The sequence below is a fragment of the Anolis sagrei genome, chromosome 2 (assembly GCF_037176765.1).
Source record: "Anolis sagrei isolate rAnoSag1 chromosome 2, rAnoSag1.mat, whole genome shotgun sequence".
NCBI lineage: Eukaryota > Metazoa > Chordata > Lepidosauria > Squamata > Dactyloidae > Anolis > Anolis sagrei.
Window position 1 is genome coordinate 4,121,528 of NC_090022.1, and position 21,033 is coordinate 4,142,560.

The 21,033-nt window shown below is 45.3% G+C and overlaps 2 protein-coding genes across 5 annotated transcripts in view; one reads left to right on the top strand and one right to left on the bottom strand.

Moving 5' to 3' along the window:
• Positions 1 to 6,526, top strand: part of LOC132766380 (zinc finger protein 665-like) — a 67,981-nt gene extending 61,455 nt beyond the window's left edge. The window contains exon 3 of the transcript XR_010909373.1: positions 5,541 to 6,526. The gene's annotated coding sequence lies outside the window, so the exon portion shown is untranslated. The remainder of the gene's footprint in view (positions 1 to 5,540) is intronic.
• LOC132777444 (zinc finger protein 91-like) overlaps positions 2,958 to 21,033 on the bottom strand; it is a 58,596-nt gene continuing 40,520 nt past the window's right edge. Inside the window, exons 1-3 of one of the 4 annotated variants that reach the window (XM_067465050.1) lie at positions 11,408 to 11,522; positions 5,515 to 5,609; positions 2,958 to 4,714 (exon numbers count right to left, since the gene is read on the bottom strand). In XM_067465050.1, coding sequence (XP_067321151.1) covers positions 3,159 to 4,634 — 1,476 coding nt within the window. In that variant the 5' untranslated portion in view covers positions 4,635 to 4,714; positions 5,515 to 5,609; positions 11,408 to 11,522 and the 3' untranslated portion in view covers positions 2,958 to 3,158. Of the gene's footprint in view, positions 4,718 to 4,919; positions 5,020 to 5,514; positions 5,610 to 11,407; positions 11,523 to 21,033 lie in introns of those variants that run through there. The other 3 variants (XM_067465049.1, XM_067465048.1, XM_067465051.1) reach the window with 3 other exon arrangements.

A 21,033-nucleotide genomic window follows, 5' to 3' on the forward strand; every position in this document is an offset into this window, starting at 1 on the left:
GACTGGATTGACCTTGGAGGAGCTGGGGGTGGTGACGACCGACAGGGAGCTCTGGCGTGAAGTCATGAAGAGTCGGAAACAACTGAACAAATGAACAACAAACATAGTCAAAGGCTTGTTAGTAAAGCCAGGTCTTTAATTGTGTGTGGAAGGTTTGGAGGGTGGGAGTTAGCCTGCTCTCCTTCGGGAGGGCATTCCAAAGCCGGAGGGCTACCACCGGGGAAGCCCTCTCTCTCGTCCCCACCAACCGCACTTGAGAAGGAGGTGGGACTGAGAGGAGGGCCACCCCAGTAGATTTTAAAGCCCATGCCAGTTCATAAAATGAGATGTGGTCTTCAAGGTAGGTTGGACCCGAAGCCTAAGATAGTCCACTTAGGCAGAAAAAAATGAAATGCAAAGATACAGAATGGGGGACACCTGGCTCCCCATTCTGTATCTTGTGGAGTCCTTGTGGGGAGGAAGGCAAACAAGACCCAGGAATGTCATGCAGCAGGTTAAAAAGCCAATGGGATTTTGTCCTGCATCAAGTCTAGTGTCTAGATCCAGAGAAGTCATGCTCCCCCTCTATTCTGTCCAGAGAAGGGTAACCAAAATTATTAAAGGTCTGGGCCTGTAACAGCTGTCTTTTCTATAGGACGTATACTTTAAGCCCAGTGGGAAGCCAGGGTGCCTCAAAGAAAGGTTCTCAGGGATTTTTCTGAAGTGATGGTCTTTAGAGTCTTTAATGATACAACAAAGTCTTTATTATGGAACAAACAACAAATCTTCAATGATTCAAACAACACTTTAAGGTTTTCTTAGTCTAGTCCTCAATGGACTGGCACCTGATTTTGATTAACTGTACTTTCTCTGTAGGAAAAAACCCTTTTTAACCTCTTCCCAGGCTGTTTACCATCTATGCCTCATCGGTGTGGGTCCTACTACCGATTCCAAATGCGTCTGGGTATCGAGTAGACCTACCAGCAAAGGTTTGTAGATATTTCAGATGGAGTTCCGTGGATCTGTAGTGCTGCCCTCCCTCAGATAATTCTTTGAAAACTTCAGGGCTGTTTTCCCTCTGATTGCTGTGAGGCTGAGAGGCTGTGAGCTCTCAGCCAGAGCCTTGGGACCTTTTCCCTGGAATTTCTGTTTCTGTTTCCCCGGATGTTCTTGAGAAAATAATCTTTTCTACAGGACGAGCTGGTCTACGTCCTATAGTTTAGCTTCCTTATGTAAGACTGCCCAAAAAATGGCTCCTTTCCCTGAACAAGGGGCAGAACCAAAGCTTAATTATGATGGACAGGAGGCCTGCCCTATGACTGCAAACAGATAACAGAAAGAAAATAAAGTTGGAGCTCCTGGTACAGCCGTACCAGCACAGTCTGGAAGGCAAGCCCTATGAGGAAGCTGAGTGTGCCTAGCTTGAAGAAAAGAAGGCTGAGAGCTGCAGCAAACATGCTTGCACTTTCCGAAGTGGGAAATCCTCTCAAATATTTTAACATGGCTATCCTATATCGCCCCCCAAGCCTTCTTTTCTCCAACCAAACACCCCCAGATTCCTCAGCCCTTCTCCACAGGGGTTGGTTCCCATCATTTCGGTGGCCCTTCTCTGGACATGTTCTAGAACGACAAGGAGTAATATTGTGGGGAAGTATTACGGAGAGTAACTGAACTATTGCGAAAGCAGAGAAGGTATTATTGGGAGTGGATGGGAATGTGGAGAATATTGTCGGAAGAAGGGGGCAAAATACTGTTTGCTTACCGTTGAAAATTACCTAGGGCCGCCTCTGAACAGACCTCACTGTCTCTGAAGATGCTTGCCATAGATGCAGGCGAAACGTCAGGAGAGAATGCCTCTAGACCATGGCCATGTAGCCCGAAAAAAACCTACAACAACCCCATAAACTGTTTATTACTATGTATTGTCGAAGGCTTTCATGGCCGGAATCACTGGGTTGTTGTAGGTTTTTCCAGGCTATAGGGCCATGTTCTGGAGGCAATTTTTCTCCTGACGTTTCGCCTGCATCTATGGCAAGCATCCTCAGAGGTAGTGAGGTCTTACTACTATGTTTATTACTATGTTTGGTTTCTTGGTGAGTGCTGTGAGCAAGGTGAACTCCTGCTGAGGTGCAACAGGTTCATCTCATCTCAGAGCGTAAACAATTTGCTGTTCATATATTATAGTAAACTTGTGTATTTTCTAAGTAGCCACCAGGCATTCTGAGTAGATAAAGCCTCAGCCACGTTGTGAATTTCTTTCACAATTTCTTCCAGCATCAAGTGTATTTGAGTCCGATTTTTCTGAACCTTTCCCCAAGACCACCACAAATACTAAAATGTCCCAAGATTGTGCTCACATTTCCAGCATTGACTAGGCTGCCATTACACTAACAAAATGAAGTTTAACAGTGACAAATGCAAGATACTCCACTTTGGCAGGAAAAACGAAATGCAAAGATATAGAATGGGGGATGCCTGGCTCGAGAGCAGTACGTGTGAAAAAGATCTTGGAGTCCTCATGGACAACAAGTTAAACATGAGCCAGGAATGTGATGTGGCGGCAAAAAAAGCCAATGGGATTTTGGCCTGCATCAATAGGAGCCTAGTGTCTAGATCTAGGGAAGTCATGCTCCCCATGCTCTATTCCGTTTTGGTTAGACCACACCTGGAATATTGTGTCCTATTCTGGGCACCACAATTCAAGAGTGATATTGACAAGCTGGAATGTGTCCAGAGGAGGGCGACTAAAATGATCAAGGGTCTGGAGAACAAGCCCTATGAGGAGCGGCTTAAGGAGCTGGGCATGTTTAGCCTGAAGAAGAGAAGGCTGAGAGGGGATATGATAGCCATGTATAAATATGTGAGGGGAAGCTACAGGGAGGAGGGAGCAAGCTTGTTTTCTGCTTCCCTGGAGACTAAGACGCGGAACAATGGCTTCAAACTACAAGAGAGGAGATTCCAACTGAACATGAGGGAGAACTTCCTGACTGTGAGAGCCATTCAGCAGTGGAACTCTCTGCCCCAGAGTGTGGTGGAGGCTCCTTCTTTGGAAGCTTTTAAACAGAGGCTGGATGGCCATCTGTCAGGGGTGATTTGACTGCAATATTCCTGCTTCTTGGCAGAATGGGGTTGGACTGGATGGCCCATGAGGTCTCTTCCAACTCTTTGATTCTATATGGTTATTTCCTCGCATGTGATTTTTTATGCACAAATAGTCGTGCAGCTTGTCTGAAATGCTTTCCACATTGCATGCACTGATATGGCTTTTCTCTGGTGTGGGTCCTTTGATGGGAATGTAAATTTTGACCATGAGAGAAAGTCTTTCCACATTCCATGCATTTATATGGTTTCTCTCCTGTGTGAATCTTTTGATGGGAACGTAAATTCTGACCATGAGAGAAAGTCTTTCCACATTCTATGCACTTATGTGGCTTCTCCCCTGTATGGGTTTTTTGATGTGCACGTAAAGTTTCGTTCCGAGCAAAGGTCTTTCCACATTCAGTACATTTATATGGCTTCTCCCCTGTGTGCATTCTTCGATGTGAATGTAAGCTATGTCTAAAACTGAACGTCTTTCCACATTCAGTGCATTCGTATGGCTTCTCTCCTGTGTGGGTCCTTTGATGTGAACGCAGATCGCCACTCTGAGTGAAACTCTTTCCACATTCCACGCACTGGAATGGTTTTTCCCCAGTATGGGTTCGTTGATGATTACGTAAGTGTGCATTCTGACTGAAGCTCCTTCCACAGTCCTGGCAGTGATATGGTTTCTCCCCAGTGTGGATTCTTTGATGTTTCTGTAAATTTGGACGGCAAGAGAAGGTCTTTCCACACACTGTGCATTTACATGGTTTCTCTCCTGTGTGAATCCTTTGATGTATATGAAGATCTCCACCTTGACTGAAGGCCTTTCCACATTCCATGCATTTATATGGTTTCTCTCCTGTGTGAGTCCTTTGATGTGCCTGTAGATTTCCCTTCTGCCAAAAGCCCTTTCCACATTCCATGCACTGATACGATTTCTTGCCTGTGTGGATTCTTTGATGCATATCTAAAACAGCTTTTTGAGAGAAACTCTTTCCACATTCCATGCATTTATAAGATTTCTCACCTTTGTGTGTTCTTTGATGTGCATTTAAACCACTTTTTAGAGAGAAACTCTTTCCACATTCCATGCATTTATATGGCTTCTCCCCTGTATGAGTTTTTTGATGGATCTGTAGATTTCCTTTCTGACCAAAGCTCTTCCCACATTCCATGCATTTATGTGGCTTCTCCCCTGTGTGTGTTCTTTGATGGGTACGTAGATGGGAACTCTGTCTGTACCTCTTTCCACATTCCACACACTGATACGGCTTCTCCCCAGTATGTGTAATTTGATGTGCATGTAAATTCCTTTTCTGAAAGAAGGACTTCCCACATTCTGTGCATTTATAGGGTTTCTCTCCCGTGTGGATTCTGTAATGTACATTCAAGGAAAATTTACTCGGGAATATTTTTCCACATAAAGAACAATTCACCTTTTTTTTTCTTTTGCAATTTCCTTCGCTTGTCGAGAGTTCTAAATTGTTCTCCTCCTGAGGAGCAGAGGAGTTCTTCTTTCCTTTCTTTGATCCATTTCCCTTTTGTTTTTTCCGTCCCTTTTGATTCACCATTTCCTCTTTCTCCACCACAGTCTCAGCTGTTTCCCTTGACACCGTAGAGGACTCCACCAAAGGGTCTTCCTTCTCGTTACCTACTTGAGAAAGAAGTTCATTCTATTAGGAGTTGAACAAAGAAACCTAGGATCTTCCTGGGAATTAAGACTAATCACTATTCTTCTCTTTCCTCCCAGCTAAGAACATGTAGTCAAATCTGGTTTATTTCCACTACTAACTGTACCAGCCAAACATTTCTGTCCCTTTGAGAACTGTCCACAGAAAATTAAATATACACCTTACCCAGAAAATCCACGTTCCCATGCTCCTCCATTCTGTCCTGCTTGCACTGAGCCCTGTGGTGGTGATCAAGTATATCCCACAGCTACTCCTCAAATTAGATTGAGAGCTGCAAGGAAGACAGAAAGGATTCCTCTATAAACAGGAATAATTTGTCCAACTCTCTGTATGCCTTTTAATTCAATGATTAAAAATCATTTTTGAAAGATTCACGATTTCTCATGAGCAAAAGAAATGAGTCAGCCTCCTTTTTACATAGTCACTTCCAGATTAAATTTTGAAAGAGTTCTGAAATTTTATTAATTTAATTATTATTAAATTATTATTTCATTATTGGCGATTTTGATGACAGAACCAATTAGGAACTGCCATTTATAATGAAATTTTGAGAGTTTTGTTAGAGTTCTAAAATTTTCACCACCAGAACTTTAGTTTTGTAAGTACTTTAGAACCATTTAGAACCATGCATTGAACAAGCCTAATAGATAGATGGATAGATAGATAGATAGATAGATAGATAGATAGATAGATAGATAGATCGAACAAACAAACTTTGGCAGGATTCCTGGTCCTATCCAACAGTTTACAGATTTCTTACTTTGTCTCCTCTATATCTCTTTGCAGCTTTGAACTCCAGGGATTCGGCTCTCTTCCTTCCGCCCCAAAGAGGGGATCCGGATGACCCTTTGGTTCCTGCAAGTGAGAAGACAGAAGAGAAGATGTGAGGATGCCTGATAGACTCTGGCTGGCTTCCCATCTTTTTACTTTAGTTTTCCTTCCAAATCCATGTTATGCGAAAGGCACTGCAGTCTACTTCAACCAGAGAAGTCAGCCATAGCAGAGCACCTGATGAACCAACCTGGACACAACATATTATTTGAGAACACAGAAATGCTGGACCACACCAACAACCACCATGTCAGGCTACATAGAGAAGCCATTGAAATACACAAGAAGCATGTGGACAATTTCAACAGAAAGGAGGAAACCATGAAAATGAACAAAATCTGGCTACCAGTATTAAAAAACTCTAAAATCACAACAGCAAAACAGCAGAGAGGAAACAAACAAGGACATCTAATCACCTCTCAACAAAAGATTGCTCCAGGCACTGCCAGGCCATCAAATGCTAATCAAGGTGGTCAGTTGAAACATTCACACCTAGCTCCAGCAGACAAGAGTCCTTTGTCCCACCCTGCTCATTCCACAGATATATAAACCCTTTTCCCTACTTCCAACAGACCTCACTACCTCTGAGGATGCTTGCCATAGATGCAGGCGAAACGTCAGGAGAAAATGCCTCTAGAACATGGCCATATAGCTCGGAAAAACCTACAACAACCCAAAAGCAAATGACCTCAGGAAGATACCTGGAAGACAAAATCTCTATAGTTTTATTCTTGTATCACTAACATACTCTTAGACACTTACATACTCACCTGTTTACTTATTTACTATACGTAATTTCTTTTTAATTTTCTCTCTCCCTTTCTTTCTTTCCCTTGTTTTCCTATACATATCACTTACACATACGCTAGACACTACTACTTTATTGCTTCATGTTTTCCCTCCGCATTTTAATATTATTTGTCTCTTTTGTCTTGTGTGTTTTTAACTATACATTCTAATAAAGATTATTTTGAATAAAAATAAACAAATCTGTGGGCTTCTATTTGAGAGGGAGAGCTGAGTTTGGTGTGTTGCCTCCGACACTCAGAGAGCCTTCTGGTCCTTCAAGGCTGAGGCTAAAACCTGTCAGAGTTAGTGGTCCAAAGCTAGTGTCGTCCTGTGGAGAGTGAGTAGGCCGAAGCCTGTCAGTTAGTGGACCAAAGCTAGTGTCGCCCTGAAGAGAGTGAGTAGGCCGAAGCCTGTCAGAGTGAGTGGGACAAAGCTAGTGTTGTCCTGAGGAGAGTGAATAGGCCGGAGCCCGTCAGAGTCAGTGGGCCAAAGCTAGCATCGCCCTGAGGAGAGTGAATAGGCCAGAGCCTGTCAGAGTTAGTGGGCCAAAGCTAGTGTCGCCCTGAGGAGAGTAGGCCGAAGTCTGTCAGAGTTAGTGGGCCAAAGCTAGTGTCGTCCTGTGGAGAGTGAGTAGGCCGAAGCCTGTCAGAGTTAGTGGGCCAAAGCTAGTGTTGTCCTGTGGATAGTGAGTAGGCCAGAGCCTGTCAGAGTTAGTGGGCCAAAGCTAGTGTTGTCCTGTGGAGAGTGAGTAGGCCAAAGCCTGTTAGTGGGCCGAAGCTAGTATCATCCTGAGGAGAATGTGTAGGCCAAAGCCTGTCAGAGTTAGTGGCCCACAGCTAGTGTCATCCTGAGGAGAGTGAGTAGGCCGAAGCCTGTCAGAGTTAGTGGGCCACAGCTAGTGTCGTCCTGGGGAGAGTGAGTAGGCCAAAGCCTGTTAGTGGGTCAAAGCTGGTGTCATCCTGAGGAGAGAGAGTAGGCTGAAGCCTGTTCGTGTTAGTTTGCCTCAGTGAAGGAACTCCTCAGTCTGTCTGAGGTAAACTTCAGTATAGCAGAAGCCTTGTGAGGGAGCTCCAGTATGAAGGCGGCTGTAATCTACTATAGATTTGTTGATTTGTGTTTTGGAAACCTTGTTATTGTATATTGTGCAACTATATTATTTTAATACAAAGAGGCACTTTATTCTATGAATGAATACCCATACGAACATCTAAAACCATGACAAAACCTACAGAAGCATGCCGTAAAACAGCACTAGAGGATCTGGAGAAGCCCACAAGTGTTGGGTGGGAATACGTTTATGGGAAGGGTCTTTTGTTAGTAAGCCCACTTGCTCAACAATTATGATGATGGTGTTGTTGAAAGATTTCATGGCCGGAATCACTGGGTTGCTGTTGAGTTTTCCTGGCTGTATGGCCATGTACCGGAAGCATTCTCTCCTGACGTTTCACCCACATCTATGGCAAGCATCCTCAGAGGTTGTGAGTTCTATTGGAAACTAGGACAAGAAAGGTATATATATCTGGTGGGAGAAAGAACTGGGTTGTTGTGAGTTTTCCGGTCTGTCGGGCCATGTTCCAGAGGCATTCTCTCCTGACGTTTCTCCCACATCTATGGCAAGCATCCTCAGAGGTTGTGAGTTCTGTGGTAGACCTCACAACCTCTGAAGAGAGGATGCTTGCCATAGATGCAGGCGAAACATCAGGAGAGAATGCCTCTAGAACATGGCCATACAGCCTGAAAAAACCTACAACAACCAATAACTGGGTTGTTGTGATTTTTCCAGGCTGTCGGGCCATGTTCCAGAAGCATTATCTCCTGGCCTTTCACCCACATCTATGGCAAACATCCTCAGAGGTTGTGAGTTCTGTTGGAAACTAGGATAAGGAAAATTTATATATCTGGAAGGTCCAGGGTGGGAAAAAGAACTGGGTTGTTGCGATTTTTCAGGGCTGTCAGGCCATGTTCCAGAAGCATTCTCTTCTGACGTTTCACCCACATCTATGGCAAGCATCCTCAGAGGTTGTGAGTTCTGTTGGAAATTAGGACAAAGAAGGTTTATATATCTGGAAGGTCCAGGGTGGGATGAAGAACTGGGATGTTGTGAGTATTCAGGACTGTTGGGTCATGTTCCAGAAGCATTCTCTCCTGATGTTTCACCCACATCTATGGCAAGCATCCTCAGAGGTTGTGAGTTCTGTTGGAAACTAGGACAAGGAAGGTTTATATATCTGGAAGGTCCAGGGTGGGATGAAGAACTGGGTTGTTGTGAGTATTCAGGGCTGTCGGGCCATGTTCCTGAAGCATTCTCTCCTGACGTTTCACCCACATATATGGCAAGCATCCTCAGAGGTTGTGAGTTCTGTTGGAAACTAGGACAAGGAAGGTTTATATATCTGGAAGGCCCAGGGTGGGAGAAAGAACTGGGATGTTGTGAGTATTCAGGACTGTCGGGTCATGTTCCAGAAGCATTCTCTCCTGACATTTCACCCACATCTATGGCAAGCATCCTCAGAGGTTGTGAGTTCTGTTGGAAACTAGGACAAGGAAGGCTTATATATCTGGAAGTTCCAGGGTGGGAGAAAGAACTGGGTTGTTGTGAGTATTCAGGACTGTCAGGCCATGTTCCTGAAGCATTCTCTCCTGACGTTTCACCCACATCTATGGCACGCATCCTCAGACGTTGTGACTTCTGTGGTAGACCTCACTATCTCTGAGGATGCTTGCCATAGATACAGGCGAAACATCAGGAGAGAATGCCTCTAGGACATGGCCATATAGCCCGAAAAAACCTACAACAACCAATAACTGGGTTGTTGTGATTTTTCCGGGCTGTCGGGCCATGTTCCAGAAGCATTCTCTCCTGACGTTTCACCCACATCTATGACAGGCATCCTCAGAGGTTGTGAATTCTGTTGGAAACTAGGACAAGGAAGGTATATATATCTGGAAGGTCCAGGGTGGGAGAAAGAACTGGGTTGTTGTGAGTTTTCCAGGCTGTCGAGCCATGTTCCAGAAGCATTCTCTCCTGAAGTTTCACCCACATCTATGGCAAGCATCCTCAGAGATTGTGAGTTCCGTGGTAGACCTCACTATCTTTGAGTATGCTTCCCATAGATGCAAGCAAAACATCAGGAGAGAATGCCTCTAGAACATGGCCTTATAGCCCAAAAAACCTACAACAACCAATAACTAGGTTGTTGTGATTTTTCCAGGCTGTCGAGCCATGTTTCAGAAGCATTATCTCCTGACGTTCCACCCACATCTAGGGAAAGCACCCTCAGAGGTTGTGAGTTCTGTTGGAAACTAGGACAAGGAAGGCTTATATATCTGGAAGGCCCAGGGTGGGAGAAAGAACTGGGTTGTTGTGAGTTTTCCAGGCTGTCGAGCCATGTTCCATAAGCATTCTCTTCTGATGTTTCACCCACATCTATGGCAAGCATCCTCAGACATTGTGAGTTCTGTGGTAGACCTCACTATTTCTGAGTATGGTTCCCATAGATGCAGGCAAAACATCAGGAGAGAATGCCTCTAGAACATGGCCATATAGCCTGAAAAAACCTACTACAACCAATAACTGGGTTTTTGTGATTTTTCAGGGCTGTCGGGCCATGTTCCTGAAGCATTCTCTCCTGACGTTTCACCCACATCTATGGCAAGCATCCTCAGAGGTTGTTAGTTCTGTTGGAAACTAGGATAAGGAAGGTTTATATATCTGGAAGGTCCAGGGTGGGAGAAAGAACCGGGTTGTTGTGAGTATTCAGGACTGTCAGGCCATGTTCCTGAAGCATTCTCTCCTGAAATTTCACCCACATCTATGGCAAGCATCCTCAGAGGTTGTGAGTTCTGTTGCAAACTAGGATAAGGAAGGCTTATATATCTGCAAGGTCCAGGGTGAGAGAAAGAACTGGGTTGTTGTGAGTATTCCGGGCTGTTGGGCCATGTTCCTGAAGCATTCTCTCCTGACGTTTCACACACATATATGGCAAGCATCCTCAGACGTTGTGAGTTCTGTGGTAGACCTCAAAACCTCTGAGGATGCTTGCCATAGATGCAGGCGAAACGTCAGGAGAGAATGCCTCTAGAACATGGCCATATAGCCCGAAAAAAACCTACAACAACCAATAACTGGGTTTTTGTGATTTTTCAGGGCTGTAGGGCCATGTTCCAGAAGCATTCTCTCCTGATGTTTCACCCACATCTATGGCAAGCATCCTCAGAGGTTGTGAGTTCTGTTGCAAACTAGGATAAGGATGGTTTATATATCTGGAAGGTCCAGGGTGGGAGAAAGAACTGGGATGTTGTGAGTATTCAGGACTGTCGGGTCATGTTCCAGAAGCATTCTCTCCTGACGTTTCACCCACATCTATGGCAAGCCTCCTCAGAGGTTGTGAGTTCTGTTGGAAACTAGGACAAGGAAAGTTTATATACCTGGAAGGTCCAAAGTGGGAGAAAGAATATTCCGGACTGTCAGGCCATGTTCCAGAAGCATTCTCTCCTGACCTTTTGCCTGCATCTGTAGCAGGCATTCTCAGAGATTGTGAGGTCACACAGACATCACAACCTCTGAAGATTCCTGCCATAGATGCAGGGGAAACATCAGGAGAGAATCTTCCAACAACGCATCCTCTCTTTGTCCCTGCCTCTCTCATCTCAGGGGTGTCTCTTCTATTCCAGGAAACCTTGGGAGGAGGAACAGAGGCACCCCAAGCAGCACCAAGAGAAATAGGGAAGAGCAGGCAGGCAAAGGTGGGTGGGGGGCTCTTAGTTTGCCAAATCATCCCTTTATGCCTCCCTCCCCTCCGTGGAGACAACATTCGTTCCTTCCCATTGAGAAATCCCATCCAGAGGTTCAGAGAGGAGAGAGGAGGAGGAGAGAGAGGGAGAGGAAGCAGATGGATACATTGTTCTGTATCAGGCGGGGGGGGGGTTGGTGGAGAAAAAAGGGGTGAATGGGGAGAAAAAGGGGGTGCATCAGTGTCCTCCTTCCCTGATGTTCCCCCCTCCTTCTTGGTCCCTTTCCCCCAAACACCCACCTCTTTCTCAAGAGCAGATGAAGCAGAAGATGTGGAGGAAGGAGGAACAGCAGCCAGGACCACTTCCCAGAAAGTCAGGAGGGAAGAAGGAGGGAAAGAAAGAGGGAGGAATGAAAGGAGAGGAGGAGGAGGAGGAGGAGGAGGGACCTTCAAGGGAGTAGCCTTCTGAATGGCTGGAAGGAGGAGGGGGAACTCCCAATGCGCCCCCTGAGTCCAGAGGAGAGAATGAGAAGAGCATCTCATCTGCCTCAGGCGGACAGGGTGAGGGCCAGGGATCAAGAGGCGAAGGAACAAGTCCTAGGGAAGAGGGAACAACGAGCTTCCTTTCTGCTGCTCTGGAGACTAGGCCACAATGGAGCAATGGCTTCAAACTACAGGAAAGGAGATTCCATCTGAACATGAGGAAGAACTTCCTGACTGTGAGAGCCGTTCAGCACTGGAACTCTCTGCCCCGGAGTGTGGTGGAGGCTCCTTCTTTGGAAGCTTTTAAGCCAGTGGTTCTCAACCTTGCTAATGCCGTGACCCCTTAATGCAGTTCCATATGTTGTGGTGACCCCCAACCATAATATTGTTTTCGTTGCTACTTGATACCTGTCATGTTACTACTGTATAAATCGTAATGTAAATATCCGATATGCAGGATATATTTTCATTCGCTGGACTAAATTGAGCACAAATACCCAATATGCCCAAATGTGAATGCTAGTGGGGTTGGTGGGGGGGAGGATTGATCTTGTAATTTGGGAGTTGTAGTTGCTGAGATTTATAGTTCACCTACAATCAAAGAGCATTCTGAACTTGACCAGCAATAGAATTGGGTCAAACTTCCCACACAGAATCCCAATGACCACCAGAAAATACTGTGTTTTCTGTTGGTCTTTGGCGACCCCTTTGACATCCCCTCACGACCCCCAGGTTGAGAAACACTGTTTTAAGCAGAGGCTGGATGGCCATCTGTCAGGGGTGCTTTGAATGCAATATTCCTGCTTCTTGGCAGAATGGGGTTGGACTGGATGGCCCATGAGGTCTCTTCCAACTCTTTGATTCTATGATCTATGAAAGGAGATTCCACCTGATCATGAATGCGGGGAATGCCGTGGATGTAGCGTACCTGGATTTCAGGAAGGCCTTCTTTGACAAGGTCCCCCATGACCTTCTGGCAAGGAAACTAGTCCAATGTGGGCGAGGCAAAACTACGGTGAGGTGGATCTGGAATTGGTTAAATGGACGAACCCAGAGAGTGCTCACCAGTGCTTCCTCTTCATCCTGGTAAGAAGTGGCAAGTGGAGTGCCGCAGGGTTCCCCCCTGGGCCCGGTCCTGTTCAACATCTTTATTAATGACTTAGATGAAGGGTTAGAAGGCATGATCATCAAGTTTGCAGACGACACCAAATTGGGAGGGAGAGCCAAGACTCCAGAGGACAGGAGCAGGATTCAACACGATCTTGACAGATTAGAGAGATGATGGGCCAAAACTAACACAATGAAGTTCAACAATGACAAATGCAAGATACTCCACTTTGGCAGGAAAAACGAAATGCAAAGATACAGAATGGGGAACAATGAGGCCTGGCTCGAGAGCAGTACGTGTGAAAAAGATCTTGGAGTCCTCGTGGACAACAAGTTAAACATGAGCCAACAATGTGATGTGGCGGCAAAAAAAGCCAATGGGATTTTGGCCTCCATCAATAGGAGCATAGTGTCTAGATCTAAGGAAGTAATGCTACCCCTCTATTTTGTTTTGGTTAGACCACATCTGGAATATTGTGTCCAGTTCTGGGCACCACAATTCAAGAGAGATATTGACAAGCTGGAATGTGTCCAGAGGAGAGCGACTAAAATGATAAAAGGTCTGGAGAACAAGCCCTATGAGGAGCGGCTTAACGAGCTGGGCATGTTTAGCCTGAAGGAGAGAAGGCTGAGAGGGGATATGATAGCCATGTATAAATATGTGAGAGGAAGCCACAGAGAGGAGGGAGCAAGCTTGTTTTCTGCTTCCCTGGAGACTAGGACGCGGAACAATGGCTTCAAACTACAAGAGAGGAGATTCCATCAGGACATGAGGAAGAACTTCCTGACTGTGAGAGCCGTTCAGCAGTGGAACTCTATGCCCCGGAGTGTGGTGGAGGCTCCTTCATTGGAAGCTTTTAAACAGAGGCTGGATGGCCATTTGTCAGGGGTGATTTGAATGCAATATTCCTGCTTCTTGGCAGAATGGGGTTGGACTGGATGGCCCATGAGGTCTCTTCCAACTCTTGGATTCTATGATTCTATGGAGTAGCAATGAAAACAATGTTATGGTTGGGGGTCACCACCACAGGAGGGACTGTATTAAGGGGTCACGGCATTAGGAAGGTTGAGAACCACTGCTCTCAGGGGTCTCTCTCCCCTTTCAGGAAACCCTGGAAGGAGGAACAGAGGTACCCCAAGCAGCACAAGGAGGGAAAAAACAAGGGGGGGGGGGTAGCAAAGAGAGAGAGAGAAGGAAGGAGGGGCTCTCCCTTGCAAAGCCTTGCTCTGCTACAGAGACTCTGCCCTTGAGATGGCCTGGGAGAAGAGGGAGGGGTGAATTGAGTAGAGAAAAATGAGGGGGGAGGGAAACACCCCTTATGCCCCCCCCCCATGGAGACAATGTATCCCCCTCTTCCTTCCCATAGAGAAGCCCCTTCCAGTGGTTCTCTTCAGAGAGAGAATAGTGGGAGAGCAAGCAGATGGATGCATTGTTGTGTATCAGGCCTGAGAGGGAGGGGGGAATGAGAAAGAGGGGGTGCATGAGCCCCCCTTCCCCTCCGATGCCCCCCTCCTTCTTCTGCTTGCCCCCAAACACCCACCTCTTTCTGAGGAGCAAATCAGGCGGGTGGGGAGGAAGGCGGAGCAAGAGCCAGGCCCACTCCCCAAAAAGGAAGGGGGGAGGAATGAAGGGGGGGGAGGAGGGAGGTGGGATGTGTTGATGTGGAGATGGTCCACATCAACACATCTACTCTGTGTCTACTCTGGAACATGCAAATATCATTGTCCTTCTTTAGGGGTCCCTTTCAAACCTATGATACGATACCTCTGAGGATGCTTGCCATAGATGCAGGAGAAATGCCTCTAGAACATGGCCATATAGCCCAAAAAACTCTATGATACGCTCTCTCTCTCTCTCTCTCTCTCTCTCTCTCTGTGAATAATATCTATCTATATCTATGGTTAAGGTGCCCCCGGTGGCGCAGTGGGTTAAAGCACTGAGCTGCTGATCTTGTTGATCGAAGGTCGCAGGTTCGATTCCGGGGAGCGGCGGGAGCTTCCGCTGTCAGCCCTAGCTTCTGCCAACCTAGCAGTTTGAAAACATGCAAATGTGAGTAGATCAATAGGTAATGGCGCACCATGCAGTCATGCCGGCCACATGACCTTGGAGGTGTCTACGGACAACGCTGGCTCTTCGGCTGAGAAATGGAGATGAGCACCACACCCCAGAGTCAGACATGACTGGACTTAATGTCAGGGGACTACCTTTACCTATATCTATGGTTGGATGGCTCTTTGTCAGGAGGGCTTTGATTACGTTTTCTTGCCCTGGTGAAGGGAGTTGAACTGGGTGCCCTTTTCTGTTGGTCTTGGGGGTTCTTTGTGGGAAGTTTGCCCCAATTCTATCGTTTGTGGGGTTCAGAATGCTCTTTGATTGTAGGTGAACTATAAATCCCAGTAACTACAACTCCCATATGTTTCTATTTCCCCCAAACTCCATCTGTGTTCATATTTGGGCATATGGAATATTCATGCCAAGTTTAGTCCAGATCCATCATTGTTTGAGTCCACAGTGCTCTCTGAATGTAGGTGAACTACAACTCCCAAACTCAAGGACGCCCTCCAAAACCTTCTAGTGTTTTCTGCTGGTCATGGGAGTCCTGTGTGCCACATTTCGTTCAATTCCATCATTGCTGGAGTTCAGAATGCTCTTTGATTGTAGGCAAACTATAAATCCCAGCAACTACAACTCCCAAATGACAAAATCATTTTTTTGAGTGATAGTCACTCCTTGGATTAGTAGGTGTCTTGTGGCCAAATTTGGTGGCAATTCATCCAGTGGTTTCAGATTATGTTAATGCCACACATGAACATTACATATTTATTTATATAGACTAGCTATACCCGCCATACATTGCTGTGGCCAACCTTCCCTCCCTTTCTCTCCTTTCCCTCCTTCTTTCCTTCCCTTTTCTTCTTTTTTTCTCTCCTTCCTTCCTTCTCTACCTTTTTTCTTCCTTCTCCCCTTTTTCTTTTCTTTCACTCTTTCTCTTCTTCCTTCCTTCTCTACCTCTTTCCTTCCTTTGCTTTTTTGCTTCCATCCTTCCTTCTCTCTTTTTCTTTCCTTCCCTCCCTCTTTCTCTTCTCCTTTCCTTCCTTCGCTCCCTCTTTCCTTCCTTCCCTATTTTCTTTCCTTCTCTCCTTCCTTTCTTCTCTACCTCTTTGCTTCCTTCCCACTTTTTCTTTTTCTTCGCTCTTTCTCTCCTTTCTTCCTTCTCTACCTCTTTCCTTCCATCGTTCACCTTTTGCTTCCATCCTCCCTTCTCTCTTTCCGTCTTTTCTTCCCTCTTTCTCTTTCTTTCTTCTCTGCCTCTTTCCTTCCATCCTTCGCCTTTTGCATCCATCCTTCCTTCTTTCTTTCCTTCCCTACCTCTTTCTCTCCTCCTTTCCCTCCTTCCTTGGCTCCCTCTTTCCTTCCTTCCCTTTTTTCTTTCCTTCTCTCCTTCCTTCCTTCTCTACCTCTTTGGTTCCTTCCCCCTTTTTCTTTTCCTTCGCTCTTTCTCTCCTTCCTTCCTTCCTTCCTTCCTTCTCTACCTCTTTCCTTCCTTCCTTCCTTCCTTCCTTCCTTCCTTCCTTCCTTCCTTTGCTTCCATCTTTCTTTATTTCTCCCCTTCCTTCCCCCCCTCTTCCTTCCCATTTAGCTTTTCGTCATTTAGCTTTTTTTGGGTTTTTAAGTCCTTTTCGCTGTTTTTTAAAGGGGGGGGGGGAGTGTTATGAGTGATGGTCACTCGTTGGTCTATTAGGGGTATAGTATCCAAATTTGGTGTCAACTCTTCCAGTGGTTTTTTTAGTTATGTTAATCCCACAAACAAACATTACATTTTTATTTATATATACTAGCTGTCCCTTGTCACCCGTTAATGTGGCCCAGTCTGTGTATATGTGTTTTGTGTATATATATTTGTATGTGTGTATATTTTTTTGTGTATATGTGTATATATGTGGTTAGCATTGTAATGTAGTTTAAAAAAAATATTCTGGCTTATTAAGTCTCTTCTGCTGTGTTTTTCAGTGTTTTTATGAGTGATGGTCACTCGTTGGCCTGATAGGAGTCTTGTGTCCAAATTTGGTGTCAATTCTTCCAGTGTATTGTCGAAGGCTTTCATGGCCGGAATCACTCAGTTCTTGTGGGTTTTTTCGGGCTATATGGCCATGTTCTAGAGGCATTTCTCCTGACGTTTCGCCTGCATCTATGGCAGGCTTCTTCAGAGGTCTGCTGGAGCTGGGAAAAAAGGGGTTTATATATCTGTGGACTGACCAGGGTGAGACAAAAGGCTTTTGTAAGTTGGGCTAGGTGTGAATCTTTTCAACTGACCACCTTGATTAGCATACAATGGGCTGACAGTGCCTGGAGCAAACTCTTAATGAAAGGTGATTAGATGTCCCTGCCTGTTTTTCTCTCTGCTGTTTTAATTTTAGAATTTTTTAATACTGGTAGCCAGATTTTGTTCATTTTCATGGTCTCTTCCTTTCTGTTGAAATTGTCCACATGTTTGTGGATTTCAATGGCTTCTCTGTGTAGTCTGACATGGTGGTTGTGAGAGTGGTCCAGCATTTTTGTGTTCTCAAATAAAATGCTGTGTCCAGGTTGGTTCATCAGGTGCTCTGCTATGGCTGATTTCTCTGGTTGGAGTAGTCTGCAGTGCCTTTCATGTTCCTGGATTCGTGTCTGGGCAATGCTGCTGCGTTTGGTGGTCCCTATGTAGACTTGTCCACAGCTGCATGGTATACGGTAGACTCCTGCAGAGGTGAGAGGATCCCTCTTGTCCTTTGCTGAACGTAGCATTTGTTGGATTTTCTTGGTGGGTTTGTAGATTGTTTGTATGTTGTGTTTCCTCATCAGCTTTCCTATGCGATCAGTGGTTCCCTTGATGTATGGCAGGAACACTTTTCCTCTGGGTGGATCTTCATCTTTACTCTTGTGGCTTGTTCTTGGTCTTTCAGCTCTTCTGATGTCTGAGGTGGAATATGCATTGGCCTGTAGAGCCCAGTTGAGGTGGTTCAGTTCATCTTGGAGGAGGTGGGGTTCACAGATTCTTTTTGCACGGTCTGCCAAGGCTTTAATGGTGCTTCTTTTTTGACTTGGGTGATGGTTGGAGTTTTTATGTAGATATCTATCCGTGTGTGTGGGTTTTCTGTAAACGGTGTGACCCAATTGTTGATCTGGTTTACGGATGACTAGGACATCTAGAATTCTTCCAGTGGTTTTTGAGTTATGTTAATCCCACAAGCAAACATTATATTTTTATTTATATACTAGCCGTCCCCTGCCACGTGTTGTTGTGTCCACATGGGGTTCAGTGTGGGAGGTTTGGCCCAATTCCATTGTTGGTGGGGTTCAGAATGCTCCTTGATTATAGGTGAACTATAAATCCCAGTAACGACAACTCCCAAATGTCAAGATTCTATTTTCCCCAAACTCCACCAGTGTTCACATTTGGGCATATTGAGTATTTGTGTAGAGTTTGGTCCAAATCCATCACTGTTTGAGTCCACGGTGATCTCTGGATGTAGGTGAACTACAACTCCAAAACCAAAGGACACTGCCCACCAAACCGTTCCCGTATTTTCTGTTGGTCATGGGATTTCTATGTGCCAAGTTTGGCTCAATTCCATCGTTGGTGGGGTTTAGAATGCTCTTTGGTTGTTGGTGAACTAGAAATCCCAGCAACTACAACTTCCAAATGACAAAATCAATCCCTAATTCAACTCCACCAGTATTCAAATTTGGGCGTATTGTGTATTTGTGCCAAATTTGGTCTAGTGAATGGAAATACATCCTGCACATCCGATATTTACATTACAATTCATAACAGGAGCAAGATGACAGTTGTGAAGTAGCAACAAAAATAATGTTATGGTTGGGGGTCACCACCACATGAGGACCTGTCTTAAGGGGTTGCAGCATTTGGAAGGTTGAGAAACACTGCCCTAAGGAAAAAAGTGGGGGCTTCCTTGGAGACTGGGACTCAAAGGAGCCATGGGTTCAAGAGGCAGGAAAGGAGATGTTCAGCAGTGGAACTCTCTACATCAGAGTCCAATGGAAGCTTCTTCCTTGTAGGCTTTTAAGCAGAGGCTGGATGGCCATCTGTCAGGGGTGCTCTGATGGTGCTTTTCCTGCCTGGCAGAAGGGGGTTGGACTGGATTGCCCTTGGAAAAAAAGGGAAGGAAGGGGAGAAAGAAAGAAAGAAAGAAAGAAAGAAAGAAAGAAAGAGGGAGGGAAAGAAAGAAAGAAAGACAAAAAGAAAGGAAGGAAGAAGGAAGGAAGCATGGGAGCAAAGAAAAAAGGAAGGAAGGAGAGTAAAAAGAAGGAAAAGGAAAGGGGAAGGAAGGAAAGATGTAGAGAAGGAAGGAAGGAGAGAAGGAAAGAAAATAGGGGAAGGGAGGAAAGAGGGAGTGAAGGAAGGAGGGGAAGGAGAGAAAGAGGGAGGGAAGGAGAGGGAAGGAAGGATAGAAGCAAAAAGCAAAGGAAGGAAGGAAAGAGGTAGAGAAGGAAGAAAGGAGAGGGAGGGAAGGAAAGAAGAGAAAGAAGAGAAAGAAGGATGGAAGGAAAAAGCGAAGGAAGGAAAGAGGTATAGAAGGAAGAAAGGAGAAAAAGGGAGGGAAGGAAAGAAGGAAAAGAGAAAGAAGGATGGAAGCAAAAAGTAAAGGAAGGAAGGAAAGAGGTAGAGAAGGAAGAAAGGAGAGGGAGGGAAGAAAAGAAGGAAAAGAGAAATAAGGATGGAAGCAAAAAGCGAAGGAAGGAAGGAAAGAGGTAGAGAAGGAAGAAAGGAGAGAACAACATGAGGAACTGTATTAAGGGGCCGAGGCATCAGGAAGGTTGAGAACCACTGCCATAGTGGCATACAAATGAAAGTCTCCACTGCCATCTATTGAGATATTGCTCCTGAAGTTACTACTTGCCCATAGCAGCATATAGATGAATTTTCCCATTGCCAGCTATTGAGATATTGTTCCCAAAGCCCATGATCACATTCAGAAATCTCCCATTTTCTTACAGAAAGGCAATGGGCTTTTCCCCGAGAGTCCGCAAAAGTGACCAGACTGGGCTACAATAGCCCACCATAAAAGTCGATAAAAGGGATGTTGGCAAACTCTACAATATAATACTTGGAAGCCCACCATAAAAGTCCATAAAAAGGATGTTGCCAAACTCTAAAGAAGTTTTATTTTAAATGGCTACCATTACCAAAATGGAGTTCTTGGACCCTCAATGCCACCAGGCCCCTTCACCGAGAGAAAGGCAAGAACTTAAAAGAGAATATGAGGCGAATTTGTTGATCTATGTTAAAATTTTGATGTATAGCTCTATGTTGGAAGGTGGCTGAATTGGCATAAATAGGGTAGCAACAGTAGAGGCAAGATTAATTTGCATATGTGCAGCCGACTGGTCGTATGCAGATGAGTGTAGGCCAGGATTTGAAAAGGCCACTGAGTCAGAATGGCAGTTGAGAGAAGAGAGCTGAACATTCCAAAGGGGCGGAGTTAAGTTTAAAAATAGGCAGTTAGAAAATCAGAAGAGTGAATTAAGAATTCCTGTTTGTGAGGTTAGTTAGGGATTCCTGTTTGTGAGGTACAGTTAGGAACTTCTGTGAGAGAAAAGCAGTTAGGAAAATGGAGCTTAAGTTTTAAGGAAAATAAAGAAGTGCCAGTGTTGTTTAAGGCAAAATATAGTTCTGTCAAAAGTGTATGATTTGAAACAGTTGAAGTTTGATAGGAAATGTTAACCAAGTGAATGATATTGAATGTAAGATTTCAAGACTGTAACGGAACACACAAATGTAACCATAAGCGTTGGAGCCAGAAGCTATAAATAAACTCTGTTACTTCGTTTACTACAAGAGTGTCTCCAGCCTGTGATATAAAGCCTCAAAGTAAAAGCTCACAAGAAAGCCAATTTTAAAGGGAAACTGTTTCAGTACAAGGCAGTAAAAAGATTAAAAAGAAAAATATTTCCCCCCACATCATCACACATGAAAGGCACCCATAAATGGGACTGAAGTAGTGACATGTCATCCCAACCACGGAGTATAGGATGTTTTAAAAGGTGTGGAAAGAGGGGGACGGAACCAGTGCTCAGCCCGAGGCTTTGAGCTGGCCAAGTGCGTCGGCGTACTGGAACTCATTGGTGTTGTTTTCGTGCTCGTACATGTCCAGGGCCACCTCGCAGCTCTCGCGCACCACCTGCTCGGCATCCCTGGCATGGTCCTGCAAGGCAGCCAGGCAGGAGGCCTTGGCGATAGCGCCCAAGGCCTCGGCACACTCGTGGCGCACCATGGGGCTCTCGGTGGGGCTCTCCAAAGAGGCCACAAGCTGCGGGACGGCTGCCTCATGCT